The sequence below is a fragment of the Drosophila innubila genome (assembly GCF_004354385.1).
Source record: "Drosophila innubila isolate TH190305 chromosome 3R unlocalized genomic scaffold, UK_Dinn_1.0 2_E_3R, whole genome shotgun sequence".
NCBI lineage: Eukaryota > Metazoa > Arthropoda > Insecta > Diptera > Drosophilidae > Drosophila > Drosophila innubila.
The window spans coordinates 1,465,640-1,492,056 of record NW_022995380.1 but is presented as its reverse complement, the minus strand read 5'-3'; the positions used below and the strand labels follow the sequence as shown (position 1 = coordinate 1,492,056).

General features: G+C 36.1%; 7 protein-coding genes across 7 annotated transcripts; 4 read left to right on the top strand and 3 right to left on the bottom strand.

The window, feature by feature from the left end:
• Positions 1-4,126: 4,126 nt before the first annotated feature.
• LOC117792116 lies at positions 4,127-4,906 on the bottom strand. The gene has a single exon (XM_034632106.1). It carries the CDS (start codon positions 4,904-4,906, stop codon positions 4,127-4,129), a length of 780 nt encoding a protein of 259 aa, XP_034487997.1.
• A 2,057-nt stretch (positions 4,907-6,963) lies between these two features.
• Positions 6,964-7,743, top strand: LOC117792111. The gene has a single exon (XM_034632098.1). It carries the CDS (start codon positions 6,964-6,966, stop codon positions 7,741-7,743), a length of 780 nt encoding a protein of 259 aa, XP_034487989.1.
• A 2,080-nt stretch (positions 7,744-9,823) lies between these two features.
• On the bottom strand, positions 9,824-10,603 carry LOC117792103. Its single transcript, XM_034632089.1, has one exon. The coding sequence runs from the start codon at positions 10,601-10,603 to the stop codon at positions 9,824-9,826; it is 780 nt and encodes a 259-aa protein (XP_034487980.1).
• A 1,186-nt stretch (positions 10,604-11,789) lies between these two features.
• Positions 11,790-12,563, top strand: LOC117792095. Its single transcript, XM_034632061.1, has one exon. The coding sequence runs from the start codon at positions 11,790-11,792 to the stop codon at positions 12,561-12,563; it is 774 nt and encodes a 257-aa protein (XP_034487952.1).
• A 1,039-nt stretch (positions 12,564-13,602) lies between these two features.
• LOC117792092 lies at positions 13,603-14,382 on the top strand. Its single transcript, XM_034632057.1, has one exon. The coding sequence runs from the start codon at positions 13,603-13,605 to the stop codon at positions 14,380-14,382; it is 780 nt and encodes a 259-aa protein (XP_034487948.1).
• A 2,081-nt stretch (positions 14,383-16,463) lies between these two features.
• LOC117792078 lies at positions 16,464-17,243 on the bottom strand. Its single transcript, XM_034632036.1, has one exon. It carries the CDS (start codon positions 17,241-17,243, stop codon positions 16,464-16,466), a length of 780 nt encoding a protein of 259 aa, XP_034487927.1.
• A 1,187-nt stretch (positions 17,244-18,430) lies between these two features.
• Positions 18,431-18,751, top strand: LOC117792071. The gene has a single exon (XM_034632030.1). It carries the CDS (start codon positions 18,431-18,433, stop codon positions 18,749-18,751), a length of 321 nt encoding a protein of 106 aa, XP_034487921.1.
• The last annotated feature ends 7,666 nt before the right edge of the window (positions 18,752-26,417 follow it).

Here is a 26,417-nt window from a genome sequence, read left to right as displayed (position 1 = left end):
TAGATAACTGAACTCTTATCAAAAAGTATACAGAATTGTAGCCGAGTGTGTGCGATTGTATGTTAGTTATTTGGAAAGTGTGCATTAGCTCGGCTAGCCGATTATTTTGAATTGTTTAACATTCCAGCACGCGAATTTTGTTAACGCTGTTAGATGGAGAGTGTCGTGGAAGGGTTGGGACAATTATACCTTATATGATATCAATATTGGTTGGTAATGTACTTGTGAATCGAAAATGAGAAAACGAAAAATAAACTCGAATACGAAAAGCAATTTTTATCTAGAAAATTTATATATACATTATTTTAATATAAACGTATAGATGTATTTATTAATTAATTGTATGCATTGAATACATTGATGCAGGAATATATAATTTATTATTTTTAAAACAATGGAATTGCATAAATAATATATATTTTTGACATTATTGACATCAAACTTTATCGTATCATATAATCATATAATATGTTATTAGAATGCAGTGTGCACTTTAGTTCCTTTCATTTCTGACGCTTAGTATCGAATAAATGGAGGAATAAATGTATTATCTATTAAATATTTTTCGAAATAACTTAGCTCTAAGATTGACTATATGTTAAATACATACACAAAAATATTTTAAACAAATAACATTTCTTTTAAGGCTTTTAAAAAGATCGTGCGATTGTGTAATTAGCCCGAATTTGTTTTCAGTGCCCCAGAACAGAAGCAGAACATTGTTGTAAGATAATAGTGAAAACCAATTGAAAGTACATATATTTTAAATTGCATTTTTATAACGCGTATATTTGTATTTATAAGATATATGTATCTTTAAGATTGTAAGAAAGTTTTTATTGAAAGAATGAAACAATAGAAATAAAGTATATGCAAAAATATTTATAGATTAACATAAATGTGCATTACAAACTGGTAAAATGGATACAATATAGAACAATTCATATAAATGTATGCTATATATAATAAAGTCTTTAAATGTAAAAAAGAAAATACATTATTTATAATTATACAGATGCATAGAAATAGTTAATGTACATGAATATGTTTTAAATATATGTATGTCTACATATGTACCAAGCATATTTAGCGCAAAGCATTTATGTATGTTTGTCTAATGGAATATTAACGTAATATACTAACATGAATGTCCCACTAAACCAGCTTATCGAGAATTTGTCATAATTATTTATAAACATTTTTATAATACATTTTATATGAATACATACTCGAACATAGAGAATATGCACAAAATTAGAAAATTAATTGTATTTTTTAAGTACATTTTTTGTCTGGTACCAAAATGCATTCAATTTGATAAATGTTGATGTTTGATGTATTGTATAATTAAATATTTACATACATATGAATATTAGCTACTCATTAGACGAAGAGCTAAGAGTATTATGTGCTATTACCTAGCCCACACAGAAAACCCCCACGTTTATCATTAATGCTAAAATACATAACTAATCAACTAACGCTATTTACATTCATACATAAATATATTCATACATATTTACATAAATATACAAACATACATATGTACATTATGAATCCAGAGATGGTTAATTATCTAGCGAAATCTAAACTAACCCACGCGTAATATGAACGATTAAGTTTTAGTCTTTTAAGCAAATCAAAAACTATGACATTGATGCTTATCTGCATTCAAATCAGTTTGTGGGAATATGATCGAATATTCATACATACATACATACTTAACCTACCTTATGATCCCATAAATGAAAACGTGAATACATTGAATGTTGTTTTTGTAAATGTTACAAATACCGATACGAGTAATGAAGAAAAAATTGATTAAGTGATTGTTAGCTGCCAGGAAGCAAAGTTATTGTATGAGGATACGTTGAAAACGGTTCAGTGTTCAATGTGCCATAACCAAAAGCTTTAGCCAGAAAAAGTGTGAAATATGAAAATGGTAGAAAATATTTAGCCAACAATAGAACTTTAAATAATCGTGTTGTATATTGGTTCATTTTATTAACAAACATTTATATGATTTCTCAATAAATTGTGTTATCTATCTGAGCATAATTTATATGAACTTACACAGGCCAATAAATTCTAAAAATTTTAATTGTTGCACATTTTAGATGAATTAATCTATTATAAAATATTTATGATATACTTCGGATGTCAACAGATCCAATAACAAAATGTTTGCAAATGGAATAAACATTTTGCATATTGTTTGCATAAACAGTAGTTATAAATATGTGAATGAATGTAAAAAATAACAAATCAACACTTAGAGGTATTATTGCGATAAAAAAAATGTGAATTTCCATGGATACATATGAATTGAATGAATAACATACATTTAAATATATACATATGAATGATTATATGTGTGGATTTGTATGTAAAACTTTGCTAATTGTGAACATGATGGAAAATATATAAGCTGGTTAAATAAATAAATGAAAAATTCCGTACTCATATATTAGCATACGGGTTAGGCAGGATAAAAAGGACTTAGTCTACATTAAAAGCGTTGATTAATTGAATCTATGAACTATTATGCAACAAATCAAAAAAAAAAAGAATTGAAAAAAACATACATTTTTAATTAATGATTATATAAAGTTTAAGGGAATGAAGGTGAAACCCCAACAGCTCAAATTGACCCATTAAAAAGTAATGTTAATTGCTTCAAAAATGTGGGTTATGCTAAATGTATGCGGGTAGATTCATACTTCTTACCAGGAAGTATAATTTATGTTCTTCACATCACATAATAATTTATTAATGCACAATGGACCTGAAAGCGGCCTTGTGGTAAAGACTTTGAAACGGAAGTCGATGGCCGCAAAGATGGAGACGGAGTGGAAAAGGAGAAGCTAGTGGCTGCATGATGAACCCGTCATCTCTGCTGCTGTGTAAAGCCAAGGACGGAAAACCGCAATACGAAAAAGCCATTTGCTGTTTGTTGTTTGTTTAGCCCGCGCCATTATGAGCACTTAAAACTGGCTTCAACAACATAAACAACAACAACAAGAATAGCAACGACAAAAGTGAAACGCTTTAGAGGAGAATGTAACATTTTGATTCATTCATGGCAACTCCTGTCTTGGGTATGTCAGACAGCGACCACTGAAATTGTCACAGGGACTCGAGCAACAATTCTTCATTTCCGGTTAAGCTTAAGAGCCATGCTTCCTTCCCATTGTCCCCTTTTTTTCGGTAGACGGCACCTGCAAGAGGACGCGACCAGGACAACAAGGACAAGCATGTGCCTGCAGTTGGGAGTCTCTTCTTTTCGTTCCGAAAATTACGCTGGCAAGCAGCTTCGGCTGTGACTACACAAGGCGGAAGTTGTTCGTCTGCCCAGCCGGACCGAAGCCCGAGTTCTCCCTTATACTTACTTACTACGCCCTCATACACACTGTATGGTTTTCATTTCCGGTTTCCGTTGTTGTTGAGTTACTTAAGCGGATTACAACAACAGCAGTCCAGATAGCCTATAACTAGTGGAAAGGGCAATAAAGAGAGCTCGACTTTGAGGGACCCTGTACTTATTATATGTACTAATACGTATTACACATTATATTACATATATAGTCATATTTAAATGCATCATATTTTTTGAGCTACTAGATACATACATCTGATCAGTTTCATGAAATAAATTCAAAAATTCAATTTTCTAGTTAATTTGTGCGACATATGTCTAAACTCATGGTTAAATTGACCTTGCTAATATTTTTGGAGGAGGATTCGCTGATCCGTTTAGTATATACAGGTGTTTCTAGCTCGTATAGTCTCTGAAATCTGTAAAGTATGTATTTACTATTAGGTAAATATATATATTTGATGGGATTTGGCAAGCCATTTTCTGCGTGTTGCGTGCACTTACATTTTGACAAGCTTAATACACCTGTTCTAATTTTTATGTACTGGGTCTTTAAAACAAGGAATCCCGCTTTATTTGAGTAAAGGTATGCTTTAGATGCCTTGATTTAGTTATTTCGTTATTTCTGATAGAGTTTCATACAAATTTGATGCATGATGAACTATGTAAAACCCCGATCCATTAATAAAGCAACGGTTTCAAAATTTTCTTGTCGCTTTGCTTTGTTTATTAAACTTATCCACGAGTCGTTTATGCATGCACTTGGCAATTGGCACTATTCCACTTGTTAGCAGTGTTGACAAACAGCTGAGACAGCTGATTCAAACTGAAAGCGGAGAGCTTATCATTGAGGCCAGGCATCACATAGGCGGCCAACAAGTGATCGACATTAGGTTGAATCTGCTTAACCATAAGATTGGTTATCTGGCTAGACCATAGATTAGCGTAGTCGTTGACTGCAATGTTCCACAAGGTATCCCAGTTGTCAATTTTCACGTCACCCAGATAGAATTGCAGATGGAATTCGCTGATGCGCAGTCCATTAGGTTTGGTAAGGCTTTGGGCAAATGTATATTCACCGACAAAACGCAGTTGCTGGAATCTCTCGTTGATCAAGCTGACTTCACGTACGGGGAACGCGATACCAAGCAGACTCATGACACCCTCGATGGCAAAGGAGCCCAAGATTTGGATCTCTGGGAACAAAATATCGAAGGTGGCTTTTTGGGAACTCGTATCGAAGGCACCAGCAATTATCTCGAAGTTGTCCAGACCCGAAATGCGAATATTGCTCGTGTTGCCAACAAAGTTGGTCTCTCCTTTGGAGTATTGGAAGGAGCTGAAGTCATTTGTCAGTGGAGCCATAACTGGAATATCGTCCGGAGCGTAGCCGCAGGGCAACATCTTCTTCCAAGCCTGAAGGAACTGGCTGATGGCGTCACCATAGTTCACCGCAGTCGAGTCCAGGGCAACCGGTGAGGCACTGGCGACGGCCACCAATAACGCTAGTAGAAAAACTTTGGCTATCATTTTGATTGCAAAAAGGTAGGTAGAACTGTGTGAAGTGTGCTCGAAATGGTTTCCCTTTTATAGCTCAATTTTTATCAATAGATCGATTAAATATAAGGGCTTTGATTGATTACATTTCGATTCGTTTGTGTAATTTCAGCATTTGTTTGTCAAAAGTCTTATTGCCACGAGCTTCGATGAGAGCGCTTAAGACATATAAATATACGCGTATATTTCTTGTAAAAAATTAATTAATATTTTTGTCCTTCTTAATAACTTAATCAACGCTTAAGTGTTTCTGCAATTCAACTGAATTATTAAATAATAAAAGCTATGGGTTTAGTGAACTTCAATATAGACGCTTTACTAAAATGAAGACATAATTATTGATTGGGAAATTCTGACTATTTGTGGATTCCCACTATTAATGCATAGTTTTGGCCAGAGCTAATTTTGTCATAGATTGTTGTTGCCAATATAAAACAGGGGGCTCCGCGCCCAGCTTGCATCGCTCGTGGTCAGATATGGAAGAGATAGGTCAAGCCCACTCGACAGTTAAATCCCTGCAACCCACATCTTTGCAGCCGTTCAATTTAACCAATTTAACAGTCCTGATATGTAACGAAATTTTCATCAAGATGGGTTAATAAACAGTGAAAATATTTGAAAGTATATTTTGTTGTCCGTATGAATACATGCATCTTTGAGACTATTAAATTAAGAGCTACCAAATTTCGTAACAATACTGCTATGTTGTGCACGCAGATCAAGTTTTCCTCAGAATTTTGCTTCGCTACCCTATTCCCTCAAATCAAATAAAGAAAATCTTAAATATCTTATAACAAAGTCATTTTTATAATAACATAATATAATTAAGGTTGGAAATGTTATATTATTGGTATGTTATTGTTATATTAACATGATATAATTTTATGTTAATACAAATACTTCTTTTAATTCAAATATTTATTTATGTTAATCCAAAAATGCTAAATTTGCCTTTATATGTTTACAAATGTACGAGTATATAATTATGTCTGTTGGTTAATGTTTGTTAACTTTTCTTGTATTTTAACATTTTGAAATTAAACAGTGTCAATTTAATTTACCCTCTGTACGAATTGAAGTATATTATGTTTTTAATCATTTATGCTTATTAAATCAAACAGATGTGGGTAGCGAGCATATAACTGTAGAGTTGGCTCCAATGTAGCCATTCAACAAGTCTCCCCGAGCGAAGCGAGCAGGGGGTGCGGCCCCTTGTTTTTTATTGGATTTGATAAGAATTTCAAATTTAAACGGCGATCAATTAAAGCAAAAATGATAAAATAATGTTATTATTTTGGTATTTTCTTTAACGGTAATCTGTGCAGTTTCACCATGATCTTCAAATTTACAATTTTTATTATTCTACTTACAAAATAATAATTATTTTTGAGTAAAAAAAAATCAAGAAATACTCATTTTTTTAAACAAAAAAATAAACTCTCATAAAATAATGATAATTCCTTGAGTTAAAATTTTTTGCTTATAAAAAATCATGACTTTGTAAGGAAAATAATAAAAATTATAAATAATAATTATAATGTAATTTTTATAATAAAACTTATAAGGATTTCAGTCCATGATTTAATGTCTTGTAGAAATTCTTTGAAAAGGGTCGTCGCCAAAAGCTATAAGTCAATACAACTTCGGCAACAACATCGATAACAAAATTAACTCTGGGTAAAACTATACATAAATATGTAAATTCATCTTCAGATATGTATATACCAATTGTTACCCCGTGGGGATCCACAAATTTTCAGAATTTCCCTATCAATAATTATGTCTTAATTTTATTAAACCTTCTTCATTTGTTTACTTTAAAAATATACTCGTATAATTATATGTGTGAATCATCGAAGCTCGTGGCAATAGGACTTTTGACAAACAAATGCTGAAATCAGATAAATGAATCGAAGTGTAATCAATCAAAGCCCTACTATTTAATCGATCTATTGATAAAAATTGAGCTATAAAAGGGAAACCATTTCGAGCACACTTCACACAGTTCTACCTACCTTTTTGCAATCAAAATGATAGCCAAAGTTTTTCTACTAGCGTTATTGGTGGCCGTAGCCAGTGCCTCACCGGTTGCCCTGGACTCGACTGCGGTGAACTATGGTGACGCCATCAGCCAGTTCCTTCAGGCTTGGAAGAAGATGTTGCCCTGCGGCTACGCTCCGGACGATATTCCAGTTATGGCTCCACTGACAAATGACTTCAGCTCCTTCCAATACTCCAAAGCAGAGACCAACTTTGTTGGCAACACGAGCAATATTCGCATTTCGGGTCTGGACAACTTCGAGATAATTGCTGGTGCCTTCGATACGACTTCCCAAAAAGCCACCTTCGATATTTTGTTCCCAGAGATCCAAATCTTGGGTTCCTTTGCCATCGAGGGTGTCATGAGTCTGCTTGGTATCGCGTTCCCCGTACGTGAAGTCAGCTTGATCAACGAGAGATTCCAGCAACTGCGTTTTGTCGGTGAATATACATTTGCCCAAAGCCTTACCAAACCCAATGGACTGCGCATCAGCGAATTCCATCTGCAATTCTATCTGGGTGACGTGAAAATTGACAACTGGGATACCTTGTGGAACATTGCAGTCAACGACTACGCTAATCTATGGTCTAGCCAGATAACCAATCTTATGGTTAAGCAGATTCAACCTAATGTCGATCACTTGTTGGCCGCCTATGTGATGCCTGGCCTCAATGATAAGCTCTCCGCTTTCAGTCTGAATCAGCTGTCTCAGCTGTTTGTCAACACTGCTAACAAGTGGAACAGTGCCAATTGCCAAGTGCATGCTTAAACGACTCTTATATAAGTAAAATAAAAATAGCAAAGCGACAAGAAAATTTTGAAGCCGTTGTCTTATATATAGATTGAGGTTATACGGATATTTATGTAATTAAAAATGCATAAATTTTTTTTGAAACATTATCAGGAACCATGAAATAGCTATATCAAAATACATTCTCTTAAATCAATCGAAATTCCGTGTTTTTAAAACCCAGTATATACAAATTTCAACAGGTCTATTAAGCTTTTCAAAATCGAAGTTTACGCAACAGGCTGAAGAAGGCGTGCCAAATCCCATAAAATATTTATTTTAACCTGAAAGTAAATATAGTACATACTTTATAGACCTCAAAGTGCTATTTTTTTGGTATAAATAATTTTAACCTATTTTTAAGATATCAGACATTTTAATTTCATATGCAAATGACTCTTTATTAATTTGATAAGATGTTTTCAATACGCTTTCGCCAAATCAAATTAACATCAAAACAAACGGATCAATCGACCGCACTCAACAGAAGAATACCCTGTGATTAGGCATTTTGAAGTCGCGTCGTAAATTTCATGCCTTTGCAGAGCATTAAATTTTCGACATGTTCTTCCAATTACAAGCTCTATGATTTAGTAAACCGATTTTAATAAAATTTCGTCTGCATGCTTTGGTCCAGTTTAAATACATAATCTGTCTTTTTTTCGACCAATCGGGAAATGTATATATTCCGTTAGCAGTAAGTATCCGTTATCCGAAAGATATATGTAAAATTCAAAAATACGCGAAATACGTTATACAATATATTAAAATTAATAAAATAGGTAGGCCATTTTCTATTGAATCGCCTAGGTCAAAGCTAAATAACCTTTTATCACCTGTAAAATGTTACTTGACGTACGCCTAAAATCAAAATACCTTTTCAACTAAATTTATTTTCTACGGTTTTTAAACTGTGGTGTAAATTTTAGCGTGTTTTAGCGTTTCTTTTTAGCGTTTTTTGAATTATAAAAATAAATTTATAAGCGCAAAAGTATGCAATTCAATAACAATATGATTTTAAAAGTATGTGAAATAATACGGCTTATCATAGCCAATGGCTAGCAGTCATATCATGCAGGGGACATGTTGTTGCGAACATACGAATTACTTGCTCTTATTGCTGTGTTTTTAAATGTACATTTAGGGCTTTCACTTGACAGTGGCAGCATGGCAGTGAGCACATGTGACATCTGTCACAGCAACAACTTGTACTGAAAAATTTTCTGCCAGGGTGCTAGACCCAGACCCTTGATTACGAAAATTCAGGCACATATGCCCATGTAAAGATGATAAAAAACACGATTAAAAGTCGATAATTTTAATCGAAAATTAGTATTTTTGGCACATTTCAGTTTGAAAGTTTTGCCAACACTTTTTTAGTGACGTCACGACACAAAAGCATTTATTTGATTGTAGGAAAATTTTACAATGCAACCCACAAATTTTTTTTTCAAGTCAAACAACAAATAATTACCGTTATTTTCATACTTTATAAATATATTAATTGCTTATAATGGGCAAATCGAATACAAATAACTAAAAAACATTGAAATAGATTCCAGATTTGAACTGACAACTTTTGTACGTAGATCTTCAACTCTAGCATCTAGACCAGCGGTGGGCACGAAATTTGCAATCGGGAGCACAACAACAACATCTACAACAAACACAACTTTTGAAGTCATAAATTAAAGCAAAATGAACACATTTATGACTCTGTGCGTCGCGACGAAAAATCTGTGTGGTTGTTGTTGGTTTTGACAAACCAAAACAATTATACACTAAAAGAAGTTCTAATTAATTGTATTTGCAAGTCGAACGCTTATTATGTGGTAAAAATCAAAATGCATCAAAACCAACTTTAACATTTTCAACCAACTCAAACATTTTCAAACCAAAATATAAAACTGAAATAAAAATTCCTGAGCAGGACTGAAATGTAAAGGGATGCTCACGATTTCAGTAATGCACTTGTGCCTGCTGCCATGCTGCTACTGTGAAGTGATCACCTTAATTATATACATATGCATGGTGAACACATTATAACAAGCTTTGAATTTTACATCTGAGTAGTACAACCGGCGTTATTCCATATCTCGGCTTGCATAACGAAGAAGTTGGTCAGTTGGGTGATGTCCAGGTTGGAGAGCAGGTCATTGATAGTGGGCAGCCAATACTTGGCGAACAATGGTTTAACAGCGGGCTGAGTCTCCTCAGAGAATAGCAGAGAGAAAGATCCGATGAAGTCGTTCAGATATTTGTTGGCGGCAATATCCATATATTTGTCCCAGTTGTTAGCCTTTACATCGCCGATATAGTATTTCAGGTCGAAATCGCTAATGCGCAGTCCATGGGGATTACTGAGGCTCTGGGAAAATGTGTACTCGCCCACAAAACGCAAGTCAGTCAGCTTCAAATTGAGGAGGAAGTCGTGGTACACTGGCAATGGAAGGCCGCCTAAGCTGAAAGTGCCCTCCAGCGCTAAGGAACCCACGACTTGAATCTCTGGGTACATGACGTCAAAGGTGCGTCGCATCGTGCTGGCATTGTAACTGCTACTCATTATCTGGAAACCGTCCAGACCCGAAATGCGGATGTCGCTCACATTACCCAAAACTTTAGTCGGCTCATAGAGGTATTGGAACCAGTCGAAGTCGAGGGTGTACGGAGCCAATACTGGAATATTCTCGGCAGGAAAGCCACAGGGCATGATCTTCTTCCAGGCCTCAAGGAACATGCCAACGGCTTCACCGTATCCGACCATGCTCGTGTCCTGGGACACGGGTGTGGAACTGGCAACGGCGACCAGGAGCGCAAGAAGGAAAACCTTTGCTATCATTTTGATTTGACTCTTGATTAATGGTAGAAAGTACTCTGTGGGGAACTGATCGCACAACTTGTCTTTTATAGTGGAATCGTTATCAATATATCGTTCATGCGGTACTTTAGTTGATCACATTTGAATTGTCTATTAATACTGGGCTCTTCACTCTTGTACGTGTTTATTCAATTATTTTAAGTATGATCATATGATTGTCGCAGATTGTCACTAATGATTTGTATAAGCAATAAACACTCGTTCAAATCAAATTTTTTTCTTTCAATTTTCCTTGAGTTTTAAAGTCAAACAATATACCCTAATACTTAATTTTTAATAAATAAATTTTTAATAAATTTTAAGAAATCGTAAGAACATTATTTTCCCAATAAGTAGTTGTGAATCTAATGATTTAAATATTACTAACGATTTAAAAAAAACATTAAAATGATTAATATTAAGAGCAAAGAATAATACTGAAACAGCTATCCGAAATTATCCGTTACATATTGAGAACCGAAGTCGAAACCGAAATAGATTCAGAAACGTATGTTTCGGTACGGTTGGTGTATACTATTTCAGAAATTATTTTTTATTTTGCACATATTACTATTTTTATTGCTATTTATTATTTTTTGAATTTTGTTGTTTTTTGAGCAAATGGGCCGATAATATTTGGGCATATAATATTTGAAATTAACATAATCTGTGTATCATATACGCAGGAGCTTATAGGCCAATTTTGGTGTCTCTAGTGCTTTTAGGTGATGAGATGCGCCCATTCATAAAGACAGGCAAACCTACAGATGAACAAGGATCATCGACTTGGATATTGATAGTGATCAAAGAGACATTGTTTTTATGAAATCGGGGATGCCCCACAAACCCGTTGCATACATTCACACTATATTAACGCTATCTGTTGAATAAATCAGAATTGTTTATCTACTATGAATCATTGATCAAGCGCTAGATATGATTTTGAGTCCTCTAAGGCAAGCAGTTGACTCATACGCGGAATATACATGCGTCTTTGTTATTAAGCCTTACGTGAGCAGTGTGCTTAATGTCATATGGGTAATTCAAATGTGATCGATCAAAGTGCCGCATAAACAATCCATTGATAACGACTCTACTATAAAAGACAAATTGTGCGAATCAGTTCCCCACAGAGTACTTTCTACCATTTATCAAGAGTCAAATCAAAATGATAGCAAAGGTTTTCCTTCTTGCGCTCCTGGTCGCCGTTGCCAGTTCCACACCCGTGTCCCAGGACACGAGCATGGTCGGATACGGTGAAGCCGTTGGCATGTTCCTTGAGGCCTGGAAGAAGATCATGCCCTGTGGCTTTCCTGCCGAGAATATTCCAGTATTGGCTCCGTACACCCTCGACTTCGACTGGTTCCAATACCTCTATGAGCCGACTAAAGTTTTGGGTAATGTGAGCGACATCCGCATTTCGGGTCTGGACGGTTTCCAGATAATGAGTAGCAGTTACAATGCCAGCACGATGCGACGCACCTTTGACGTCATGTACCCAGAGATTCAAGTCGTGGGTTCCTTAGCGCTGGAGGGCACTTTCAGCTTAGGCGGCCTTCCATTGCCAGTGTACCACGACTTCCTCCTCAATTTGAAGCTGACTGACTTGCGTTTTGTGGGCGAGTACACATTTTCCCAGAGCCTCAGTAATCCCCATGGACTGCGCATTAGCGATTTCGACCTGAAATACTATATCGGCGATGTAAAGGCTAACAACTGGGACAAATATATGGATATTGCCGCCAACAAATATCTGAACGACTTCATCGGATCTTTCTCTCTGCTATTCTCTGAGGAGACTCAGCCCGCTGTTAAACCATTGTTCGCCAAGTATTGGCTGCCCACTATCAATGACCTGCTCTCCAACCTGGACATCACCCAACTGACCAATTACTTCGTTATGCAAGCCGAGATGTGGAATAACGCCGGTTGCTCTGCTTAAGCTTAAACAACTTGTATAATCAAACTTACATCTTTAAAAAATACGAAGAACATTTAATTGATATATTTGTATTTTGATGGTTGTATGGGTGCGAAATTGCTTGAGTAATTTTTTATTTGGATTTAATTTTTTTAGTTGTATTCCAAAAGCAGATTTAGATTTAGGAAATCTGAATCAGTAGTTGACTCGACCGTTTTTGCACACTGATTTAATTTTAATTGGTCAATTTAAAAAATGGCGCAAAACCACAAATTGACGGATGAAAGTACAATTATAAGTTTTCAGAGCCTCATAAATAAGAGTTTGCGTTCAGAACAGAAGCCTCTTAATACATATATATCTCTAAAAATGTGTTAGCTGTTATTCAAATATTATCAGCTCCTATTTAACTTATATTTTTTATCTCCATTTCACTTATTTATTTATTTTCTGCCCTATTTATTTGAGTCTTTTCTTATTGCGTAATATTTCTGCATAAAAGGTTGTTTTTTAAAACAATTGCGTTCAAATATTATAGTAAGTGTACTTGTAAAAATAAAAAATAATTCCCATTTTTGCATGATTAAATTTTTTAAATTTCAGTCCATGATTTAATGTCTTGTAGAAATTCTTTGAAAAGGGTCGTCGCCAAAAGCTATAAGTCAATACAACTTCGGCAACAACATCGATAACAAAATTAACTCTGGGTAAAACTATACATAAATATGTAAATTCATCTTCAGATATGTATATACCAATTGTTACCCCGTGGGGATCCACAAATTTTCAGAATTTCCCTATCAATAATTATGTCTTAATTTTATTAAACCTTCTTCATTTGTTTACTTTAAAAATATACTCGTATAATTATATGTGTGAATCATCGAAGCTCGTGGCAATAGGACTTTTGACAAACAAATGCTGAAATCAGATAAATGAATCGAAGTGTAATCAATCAAAGCCCTACTATTTAATCGATCTATTGATAAAAATTGAGCTATAAAAGGGAAACCATTTCGAGCACACTTCACACAGTTCTACCTACCTTTTTGCAATCAAAATGATAGCCAAAGTTTTTCTACTAGCGTTATTGGTGGCCGTAGCCAGTGCCTCACCGGTTGCCCTGGACTCGACTGCGGTGAACTATGGTGACGCCATCAGCCAGTTCCTTCAGGCTTGGAAGAAGATGTTGCCCTGCGGCTACGCTCCGGACGATATTCCAGTTATGGCTCCACTGACAAATGACTTCAGCTCCTTCCAATACTCCAAAGCAGAGACCAACTTTGTTGGCAACACGAGCAATATTCGCATTTCGGGTCTGGACAACTTCGAGATAATTGCTGGTGCCTTCGATACGACTTCCCAAAAAGCCACCTTCGATATTTTGTTCCCAGAGATCCAAATCTTGGGTTCCTTTGCCATCGAGGGTGTCATGAGTCTGCTTGGTATCGCGTTCCCCGTACGTGAAGTCAGCTTGATCAACGAGAGATTCCAGCAACTGCGTTTTGTCGGTGAATATACATTTGCCCAAAGCCTTACCAAACCCAATGGACTGCGCATCAGCGAATTCCATCTGCAATTCTATCTGGGTGACGTGAAAATTGACAACTGGGATACCTTGTGGAACATTGCAGTCAACGACTACGCTAATCTATGGTCTAGCCAGATAACCAATCTTATGGTTAAGCAGATTCAACCTAATGTCGATCACTTGTTGGCCGCCTATGTGATGCCTGGCCTCAATGATAAGCTCTCCGCTTTCAGTCTGAATCAGCTGTCTCAGCTGTTTGTCAACACTGCTAACAAGTGGAACAGTGCCAATTGCCAAGTGCATGCTTAAACGACTCTTATATAAGTAAAATAAAAATAGCAAAGCGACAAGAAAATTTTGAAGCCGTTGTCTTATATATAGATTGAGGTTATACGGATATTTATGTAATTAAAAATGCATAAATTTTTTTTGAAACATTATCAGGAACCATGAAATAGCTATATCAAAATACATTCTCTTAAATCAATCGAAATTCCGTGTTTTTAAAACCCAGTATATACAAATTTCAACAGGTCTATTAAGCTTTTCAAAATCGAAGTTTACGCAACAGGCTGAAGAAGGCGTGCCAAATCCCATAAAATATTTATTTTAACCTGAAAGTAAATATAGTACATACTTTATAGACCTCAAAGTGCTATTTTTTTGGTATAAATAATTTTAACCTATTTTTAAGATATCAGACATTTTTAATTTCATATGCAAATGACTCTTTATTAATTTGATAAGATGTTTTCAATACGCTTTCGCCAAATCAAATTAACATCAAAACAAACGGATCAATCGACCGCACTCAACAGAAGAATACCCTGTGATTAGGCATTTTGAAGTCGCGTCGTAAATTTCATGCCTTTGCAGAGCATTAAATTTTCGACATGTTCTTCCAATTACAAGCTCTATGATTTAGTAAACCGATTTTAATAAAATTTCGTCTGCATGCTTTGGTCCAGTTTAAATACATAATCTGTCTTTTTTTCGACCAATCGGGAAATGTATATATTCCGTTAGCAGTAAGTATCCGTTATCCGAAAGATATATGTAAAATTCAAAAATACGCGAAATACGTTATACAATATATTAAAAATTAATAAAAATAGGTAGGCCATTTTCTATTGAATCGCCTAGGTCAAAGCTAAATAACCTTTTATCACCTGTAAAATGTTACTTGACGTACGCCTAAAATCAAAAATACCTTTTCAACTAAATTTATTTTCTACGGTTTTTAAACTGTGGTGTAAATTTTAGCGTGTTTTAGCGTTTCTTTTTAGCGTTTTTTGAATTATAAAAATAAATTTATAAGCGCAAAAGTATGCAATTCAATAACAATATGATTTTAAAAGTATGTGAAATAATACGGCTTATCATAGCCAATGGCTAGCAGTCATATCATGCAGGGGACATGTTGTTGCGAACATACGAATTACTTGCTCTTATTGCTGTGTTTTTAAATGTACATTTAGGGCTTTCACTTGACAGTGGCAGCATGGCAGTGAGCACATGTGACATCTGTCACAGCAACAACTTGTACTGAAAATTTTCTGCCAGGGTGCTAGACCCAGACCCTTGATTACGAAAATTCAGGCACATATGCCCATGTAAAGATGATAAAAAACACGATTAAAAGTCGATAATTTTAATCGAAAATTAGTATTTTGGCACATTTCAGTTTGAAAGTTTTGCCAACACTTTTTTAGTGACGTCACGACACAAAAGCATTTATTTGATTGTAGGAAAATTTTACAATGCAACCCACAAATTTTTTTTCAAGTCAAACAACAAATAATTACCGTTATTTTCATACTTTATAAATATATTAATTGCTTATAATGGGCAAATCGAATACAAATAACTAAAAAACATTGAAATAGATTCCAGATTTGAACTGACAACTTTTGTACGTAGATCTTCAACTCTAGCATCTAGACCAGCGGTGGGCACGAAATTTGCAATCGGGAGCACAACAACAACATCTACAACAAACACAACTTTTGAAGTCATAAATTAAAGCAAAATGAACACATTTATGACTCTGTGCGTCGCGACGAAAAATCTGTGTGGTTGTTGTTGGTTTTGACAAACCAAAACAATTATACACTAAAAGAAGTTCTAATTAATTGTATTTGCAAGTCGAACGCTTATTATGTGGTAAAATCAAAATGCATCAAAACCAACTTTAACATTTTCAACCAACTCAAACATTTTCAAACCAAAATATAAAACTGAAATAAAAATTCCTGAGCAGGACTGAAATGTAAAGGGATGCTCACGATTTCAGTAATGCACTTGTGCCTGCTGCCATGCTGCTACTGTGAAGTGATCACCTTAATTATATACATATGCATGGTGAACACATTATAACAAGCTTTGAATTTTTACATCTGAGTAGTACAACCGGCGTTATTCCATATCTCGGCTTGCATAACGAAGAAGTTGGTCAGTTGGGTGATGTCCAGGTTGGAGAGCAGGTCATTGATAGTGGGCAGCCAATACTTGGCGAACAATGGTTTAACAGCGGGCTGAGTCTCCTCAGAGAATAGCAGAGAGAAAGATCCGATGAAGTCGTTCAGATATTTGTTGGCGGCAATATCCATATATTTGTCCCAGTTGTTAGCCTTTACATCGCCGATATAGTATTTCAGGTCGAAATCGCTAATGTGCAGTCCATTGGGATTACTGAGGCTCTGGGCAAATGTGTACTCGCCCACAAAACGCAAGTCAGTCAGCTTCAAATTGAGGAGGAAGTCGTGGTACACTGGCAATGGAAGGCCGCCTAAGCTGAAAGTGCCATCCAGCGCTAAGGAACCCACGACTTGAATCTCTGGGTACATGACGTCAAAGGTGCGTCGCATCGTGCTGGCATTGTAACTGCTACTCATTATCTGGAAACCGTCCAGACCCGAAATGCGGATGTCGCTCACATTACCCAAAACTTTAGTCGGCTCATAGAGGTATTGGAACCAGTCGAAGTCTAGGGTATACGGAGCCAATACTGGAATATTCTCGGCAGGAAAGCCACAAGGCATGATCTTCTTCCAGGCCTGAAGGAACATGCCAACGGCTTCACCGTATCCGACCATGCTCGTGTCCTGGGACACGGGTGTGGAACTGGCAACGGCGACCAGGAGCGCAAGAAGGAAAACCTTTGCTATCATTTTGATTTGACTCTTGATTAATGGTAGAAAGTACTCTGTGGGGAACTGATCGCACAACTTGTCTTTTATAGTGGAATCGTTATCAATATATCGTTCATGCGGTACTTTAGTTGATCACATTTGAATTGTCTATTAATACTGGGCTCTTCACTCTTGTACGTGTTTATTCAATTATTTTAAGTATGATCATATGATTGTCGCAGATTGTCACTAATGATTTGTATAAGCAATAAACACTCGTTCAAATCAAATTTTTTTCTTTCAATTTTCCTTGAGTTTTAAAGTCAAACAATATACCCTAATACTTAATTTTTAATAAATAAATTTTTAATAAATTTTTAAGAAATCGTAAGAACATTATTTTCCCAATAAGTAGTTGTGAATCTAATGATTTAAATATTACTAACGATTTAAAAAAAACATTAAAATGATTAATATTAAGAGCAAAGAATAATACTGAAACAGCTATCCGAAATTATCCGTTACATATTGAGAACCGAAGTCGAAACCGAAATAGATTCAGAAACGTATGTTTCGGTACGGTTGGTGTATACTATTTCAGAAATTATTTTTTATTTTGCACATATTACTATTTTTATTGCTATTTATTATTTTTTGAATTTTGTTGTTTTTTGAGCAAATGGGCCGATAATATTTGGGCATATAATATTTGAAATTAACATAATCTGTGTATCATATACGCAGGAGCTTATAGGCCAATTTTGGTGTCTCTAGTGCTTTTAGGTGATGAGATGCGCCCATTCATAAAGACAGGCAAACCTACAGATGAACAAGGATCATCGACTTGGATATTGATAGTGATCAAAGAGACATTGTTTTTATGAAATCGGGGATGCCCCACAAACCCGTTGCATACATTCACACTATATTAACGCTATCTGTTGAATAAATCAGAATTGTTTATCTACTATGAATCATTGATCAAGCGCTAGATATGATTTTGAGTCCTCTAAGGCAAGCAGTTGACTCATACGCGGAATATACATGCGTCTTTGTTATTAAGCCTTACGTGAGCAGTGTGCTTAATGTCATATGGGTAATTCAAATGTGATCGATCAAAGTGCCGCATAAACAATCCATTGATAACGACTCTACTATAAAAGACAAATTGTGCGAATCAGTTCCCCACAGAGTACTTTCTACCATTTATCAAGAGTCAAATCAAAATGATAGCAAAGGTTTTCCTTCTTGCGCTCCTGGTCGCCGTCGCCAGTTCCACACCCGTGTCCCAGGACACGAGCATGGTCGGATACGGTGAAGCCGTTGGCATGTTCCTTCAGGCCTGGAAGAAGATCATGCCTTGTGGCTTTCCTGCCGAGAATATTCCAGTATTGGCTCCGTATACCCTAGACTTCGACTGGTTCCAATACCTCTATGAGCCGACTAAAGTTTTGGGTAATGTGAGCGACATCCGCATTTCGGGTCTGGACGGTTTCCAGATAATGAGTAGCAGTTACAATGCCAGCACGATGCGACGCACCTTTTGACGTCATGTACCCAGAGATTCAAGTCGTGGGTTCCTTAGCGCTGGAGGGCACTTTCAGCTTAGGCGGCCTTCCATTGCCAGTGTACCACGACTTCCTCCTCAATTTGAAGCTGACTGACTTGCGTTTTGTGGGCGAGTACACATTTTCCCAGAGCCTCAGTAATCCCCATGGACTGCGCATTAGCGATTTCGACCTGAAATACTATATCGGCGATGTAAAGGCTAACAACTGGGACAAATATATGGATATTGCCGCCAACAAATATCTGAACGACTTCATCGGATCTTTCTCTCTGCTATTCTCTGAGGAGACTCAGCCCGCTGTTAAACCATTGTTCGCCAAGTATTGGCTGCCCACTATCAATGACCTGCTCTCCAACCTGGACATCACCCAACTGACCAATTACTTCGTTATGCAAGCCGAGATGTGGAATAACGCCGGTTGCTCTGCTTAAGCTTAAACAACTTGTATAATCAAACTTACATCTTTAAAAAATACGAAGAACATTTAATTGATATATTTGTATTTTGATGGTTGTATGGGTGCGAAATTGCTTGAGTAATTTTTTATTTGGATTTAATTTTTTTAGTTGTATTCCAAAAGCAGATTTAGATTTAGGAAATCTGAATCAGTAGTTGACTCGACCGTTTTTGCACACTGATTTAATTTTAATTGGTCAATTTAAAAAATGGCGCAAAACCACAAATTGACGGATGAAAGTACAATTATAAGTTTTCAGAGCCTCATAAATAAGAGTTTGCGTTCAGAACAGAAGCCTCTTAATACATATATATCTCTAAAAATGTGTTAGCTGTTATTCAAATATTATCAGCTCCTATTTAACTTATATTTTTTATCTCCATTTCACTTATTTATTTATTTTCTGCCCTATTTATTTGAGTCTTTTCTTATTGCGTAATATTTCTGCATAAAAGGTTGTTTTTTAAAACAATTGCGTTCAAATATTATAGTAAGTGTACTTGTAAAAATAAAAAATAATTCCCATTTTTGCATGATTAAATTTTTAATGTCGTTTTTGAGGACCCTTCCACGCAATGTAGCTCGGTACACCCCTTTTTAAAGTTAAATTGGTTAAAAATTTCAAAACAGGTGAGTTGGACAATCAAACATTAATTTCCATCATATTGTTAAAATGTTATTTATCCTCTGAGACAGATTTTCTTAACTGAAATTAAAAATATTTTAAATATTTAATTTTATGTTTATGTTCTACGGATTAACACAATTTTAACTACATTGCACAACTGAACTAAAAATATATACTAACATAAAATTTGTAAATCGAAAATTCAAGAAATCCTTTGAGATCATTTTAATAAAGAATTTTATTGAACGGGGAAGTGTTTTCTTGGACTTTTTTGATGTATATCAAAAGACAAGGCGCATGTGTTGATTTTTGCAGTGTAATCGATATCAATAATGCAGTACTTTGATTGATCTTATTTGAATTGGCTGTTAGTAATACACCTTATAAAAGTATGTTATATGCTTATTGTTGTCTTAACATGGGTTAACAAAAATTATTGAACAGCATGTTTTTTAAATTTTGTTAAGATCTAATCTACATATGTAAATATTACTGAAAACCAGCAATAATATGCAATAATGATAAACTACATATTCCAACGTGCAATCGGTTGGATCATCATAATAATTTAATTTATTAAACAAAAATAAAATTTTTTAATAAATTTAAGTGTTTTTCTAAATATGCTTATCTGTAGAGTCAAAAATTGATCATGATTTTCACGGAGTAAAAGATCTGTAAAAGCGAAAACACAATTTATTAAAGAATCAATTTTAGTTTGTTTGTGCTGCTGTTCTTAATCAGATCAAAGTCATTGTTGTTCCAGGACAGTAAACAAGTTGTCTACAGTTCAACATCTAGTGAATACGTGCGTGAACACAGCTGGATAATTCCTTTTGTTAATTGATTGGACTCTAGAAGTGAGGAACGCATTGGTATTTTGGCACTGAAAATGCATTCATTTTTTGGGGGGAATTGCATTATATTGGCTGCTTTTGTTTCAACATTTTCATTTGGTTTTCAGTTGGACTTTTGCCGTTCTTTCAGATGGACTATTGTTAAGACTTGTTCTTGCTTTGCTTTGTTTGAACATTTCGCTTAAAATGCAAAAGTTCAATTCACTGCAGGCGCCATTTTACTTTCCTTAGCTGTGTTGTTTTGGTGCCGTGCCGGAAACAAGCTGCGTCACTACCAACACACTGACACACACTAACACACATACGCTTCAGTTGAAACAAAGCAACAGAGACTTCTGCAACGGACAGTTGTTACCGCTGGGCAAAGACGTCCACATCAAGGTTGGTTGGTTGGTTGGTTGGCTGGCTGGCTGGCTGGCTGACTGGCCAGTCAGGTATCAGGTCTGCCTGTTTCCTTTGCTCCCTGTACGTGTCTGTGTGTGGGTGTGAGTGTGTGATTGAATGGACTTTGAATGTAGTACAGCACTCAGCATGACGATGACCATGATGACGTTTGCCGTTCGGTTTTCCATGCAAATGAGAGCAAAAACATTTTTCGGACACAAATCTAAAGGTGGCTGCATGTGCCGAATGATGAAGGGAATGCAGGTGTGGCATAGCAGCTGCTGCTGCCCCCGGGGCCGTTGATGATGTTCGTAACATGAGTTGGCTGAACGCACAGAGTCTGGGGAGATGCAGTCTGTATGCTAATTCCCTGCAGGAAGTACATGTAAAATAAAAGGTATAAATGGGGAATGGAAATGGGAATGGGAATGAGTAGTAAGTGCGCTCACGGCTAAACAAGCGTTGCCAACATTTTTGGGCACATCAAAGTGACAACTGACCGAATTATTTTTATTTTTATACTTATATTACAATAAAGTGGGTGTGTGTCAGTGTGTGTGTGTGTGTGCCTTAATTTGTGCGGCCAGGTACTTGATGCCACTCTGTGGAATGTGACCACAACAAAGCATGGCCCACAGCCAATTGCGTTAGATACAATGCTAATTGGGCCAAAGTATATATATGTGTATGTGTGTGCGTTCGTTTGTGTGTGTTGGGGAGGGCAAGTTGGGGTCAAGCACTATGATGGGGGAATGAGAGAGCGCGGTAGCACAGCTCTTGATTATACATGGAACAACAATTCGCCTAATAGAAATTGCGCCACAAAAACCACATTATGCCGGCGCGTTGTCGCTTTAAGTCCCCCCGCCTGCCGACTCTCCTGGCCCTTCTGGCACTCTTCTGCTCCCCTGGCTCTCTGCTGCTCTCCTGGTGCAGTACCTGTGCTACTAAGCTTGGGCTGGGTTTGGCCTCTTTGGATTTCCGTTGTGTTACCGCAAAACTTTTAACATTTGTTTGGGTTTTGTTGCGGCTGCCACTTTCGTCTTTGCGCATTTCGCCCACATGTATTGACTAAATTAATATTCTCAATTGAAAACTTTTCAACAATAGTTTGCGCTCAAAGTTTTTCAAAGCTATTACACAGCGAGAAACGCTGCCATCAAAGTTGCGGTGAATGTCAGATTGTTGTTAGGATAAATTTGAAAGTCAAAGTTTATTTTTTATCTAAGGGAAAGGGTTCACCCTTAAACTTAATGAATCGTTTTTTTATATAATTATTTTATGATATTGAATTACAACTATTAAATTCTCTAAAAACTTTAGTATTGTCCTAAGATTTCATCAAAACATCGAAAACTAAGAATTCAAATGAACCGAGTTCCATTTTTTAGTTTTGTGTTATAACTTCTTTTTAAATAAAAAAATATTTTTAACATTAGTTCAGACTGTTTTTTTTTTTTACAAATAACTATTAAATATTATCAGAATTATCTGAAACTGTGTTTAAGGGACAAAAACATCCTTAGATATAAAATAATATTATATTGCCCTCTCCCCATAAAGTTTAATTAATGCAGCTATGCAAATAAAACAGAAAATAAATGTAATAAATTTTTTTCGACTTTTCCTAGAATTGTAAACATAAAAAAATCTAAAAAAATCTAAAATCATGATTTTCTTAATTTGAACATTTATGTCTCGTAAACTACTGGTTTAAATCTTAGACAGTGTATTATCGAATTAGAAATTTATTAATTAGCTTTCAGAAAAAGTAAAACTTTTGAAAAAAGGTTTGGGCATTCTCGAGTTATGATAAAGAAAAATTATATGGGGCCCCATATCTATCAAAAAAGTGGGTTTGGTGCGTGTAATAGCCAAAAAGTTCAAATTTGTTGCCCGTTATTATATATGCTTACGAAATTTGTCAACTTTCATCTTCTCTTAGATAAATATATGTAGTCAATATTTGTGGGCGAATTGAATTATGTATGAGTAGTATTCATAGTATTCATAAAATTTCCACATCCAGAAAATTTTACATCTTTACAATTAGAACAAGGTAATAACCACATGGAAAAGAGATTCTGAAGATTAGATGTCTCCATTTTGTACTTATTGGTTGTTCATCTTCTCTTAGATAAATATATGTAGTCAATTGAATTGAATCTGTTCATTCATTATGTATCGGATGCTTAGTACTTCAAGCCTATTGCCTTTGTCTAAAATTTAATTTAATTATTTCTTGCATAATAGTTATGTATATGTTTGGGTTTTTTTTTTGCAAATATTTGATCAAGTTCTATTTTGAATTAATTGAAGCAAATATTTCTTACAGTGTTTATCAGACACACCGCAAAACTTTAGAGTATTCCGCAAATTAAGCTGCAACTGGGTGGAGTGTTGTTGTTGTATATCCCATTCTAATATCTGACATTTTAAATCTTAGAAAATTTTCAAATTCAATTTGCACTGGGACAAACAACAAAAGCTGATATCCCCCCTGAAAATATGCCAAACCACAAAAGCAAAAAAGAGAGACAAACTCAACCAATTCTCTATAAGTAGAAGTACTTTACGTTCGTTACCTGATTTGACAGAGAAGTGAGCAAACATTTTTGAAAACTTACTTGAATGGATTATTAGGAATTATCAAAACTTAATTTAGCTTAAGTTTGCTTGAGTTTGATTATAAAAGCCGCTACAGCTGAATGGGATGCGGGTAAATGCGGCGGAGGAAAGTGTGGGGGCGGGGCTGGGGGTCCCTGTGTGTCCATGTGCGTTGAGTCAGTTAATGAATATCTGAATGTAGTTACGTTAAACTCGTGACTTGAAATCAGGTGGCAAACAATCAGCGCACATCACTTGAAAGGCAGCTGCTTTTGAAGTGGTTTGCGAAACTTTTGACTGGGCCTTAAAGCCCATTGATCTTGGGCAAGTCTTTGTTGTTGTCATCGCTGTGTAAGCCTCGGGGCTAAGCGGCTTAAAGAGCAGCCCCAACAGTGCACACTTGAAAGTTTAACACATGCGATTTACGAGTAAGCAGTAAGCGCCTGACGCTGAAAGAAAATGACAAAATCTGAGCCATTTTCATCGCTACGGGCAACGTTTATTAACTGGACTTGGGCGCCATTGACATCACATTGATCTAATGAGGCAACCAGCTGGCTACGTTGTCTGAGCTGTCTGGGTTGACTGGTTTGACTGGTTTGACTGGCCCGGCCCGGCCTGGCCTAGCCTGGCATATCCAGCTGTGTAATTGACTTCAATTAAATAAAGCCAACGACACCGACAATTGCACGTTGCCTTTTGTGCCCGGGTCCGGAAAGTGCGCTGGCACAGCTTAAGCAAAAGCTAAAGCCAGTACAGTAGCTGGAGTCAATGCCGGAGCAGGAGCAGCATCAGTAGCCGGAGTCATAGCTGAAGCCAGAGTGTAATAGTAGATGAATCCATTGCCTTTATTTGTAGCCTGGGTTCTTTTATTCTTTATGCTCAATCCGGGACGACCTTTTAGCATCGCTTCCTGGCAGCCCACGCAGTGTCGCACAGTGGAACATTAGGGAGGGAAGGCGGTATAAATGTGCAAATTTTACAAAAAATTCAATCTTTAAAACTCATTTGTTGATAAGTTATGCAACGGATCTTTGTGTTTTTTGTTTCATATAAAAAGTAGGTTGATTTATAATGGACAAATTTGTTTTTTTTTTTACTCCTTTACTATTTTTATCAGCCATGTTTAAAAAATCAATAAAATTAGGCTATTTTTCATGGTTGATAACTAAAATTGGACACTTTTGGACACCATCCCACTACCTCAGGACACATTGGTTTTCTATTCTCTAAATAATATTCAGGTTTGGTTTTGCGCCTTTTTTTAAGGGCAAAGACTGATGCAACCTTGCAATTGAACGGTGATAGAAGAGGAAGAGTGCAATTCAAATATATACGTTTTCGCTATGCCAGGCATCATACCAGATAAAAAAAAAAATTGTATTTATTTTTGTAATTAGAGTAATAAAACTTTTTTAAATATTTAACAACTTTGTTTTTCATCCTAAACAATAAAATGTATATTTAGGTCAAAATAAATAGATTTTTTTAATTTTACATGTAAAATATGCACAAAAAATAATTTTTTTTAACTTTGACCGACAAAACCTGAATCATCCAGTGGTGCTATCACCTGTCTAAACTGTCATTTTAAAGCATATGAAGTTATCTATCAAATGATTTTAAAATTGTTTAAATATCTTTATTGGTTCAAAAGATATAATTTTTGGACAGCAAAATCAGAGATTGTTCCACTGTGCGTCGTGCCGTCCACTCAAAGTGGCGTTAATAACGTGGCACAAATTTACAACAGTTAAATAGAAATACTTAGCTTACCTTTGCCTGTTGCCCGTTTTGGGTGGCCCGTGCTCGGTAATCGCAGCACGGAAAACGGATGTCCAATTAGTTGTGAGCCAGCTTCCGGCTGTCGTGGCCGTGACGAGTCGTCTCCCTTTCATCAATGCGTATCAACGTTTGCCTGTCAATTGCAGTTTCGACTCTTCGATTCGTTTTCCATTCATTACGTGCGGGCAAGTTGGACGTACGCTCGGTTTCATTGTAGCCAATGGCATAATTTTCATATTTGCCAACGATTTGCATCGAACGATACGGAGAGGGAGACGGAAAGAGAGTGAAAGAAAGAATGGGAGAGAGAGAGAGAGAGAGAGAGAATAAAAGATGAATATATTGCCGCTTTCCTGGCTGATTTATGTGCCCTTTTGGGCTGTGCTACTTAATCAATGCTTATTTATTCTTAAAATCCTTGGGCTTTGCTTGTGACGCGCTTATCGCGCTGCATACTTTTAGGCGTTCATGGCTAAAAATTGAATAAAGGATTTACGGTCTTAGATTGAAGCAGCGCCCAGCAAATGTCATGTCAAATGTGCGTGCGCGCTTGTGTGTGTGTGTGTGTGTATGCGTGTGTGACAGGAAGCCAAACAAAGGCAACATGTGTAACTTGTACGGGCTGCCAACGTCAGCGCCGTCAAAAGGCGAGAGGCTGGAAATCTATTAGAACGTGTTTCGCCTGCCAACCCAATGCTGTTGCTTCACAGTCTGGTTGCCTGCTTATATTTTACCCAAGGGCATAATAAGCTTGCCACTGACTGCTCCTTGTGATCCTCTTTTTGGCCCCCTTTTCCTTTTCCTTTTTTTATTTTTTATTTCACTTTCCAGCACTCGCATGCGTGTGTGTCTGTCTGTGTAATATTTACTTATGATTGAGTTGCGTGGCGGCTGCGCTAGTGACACCCTCACACACACACCCCCC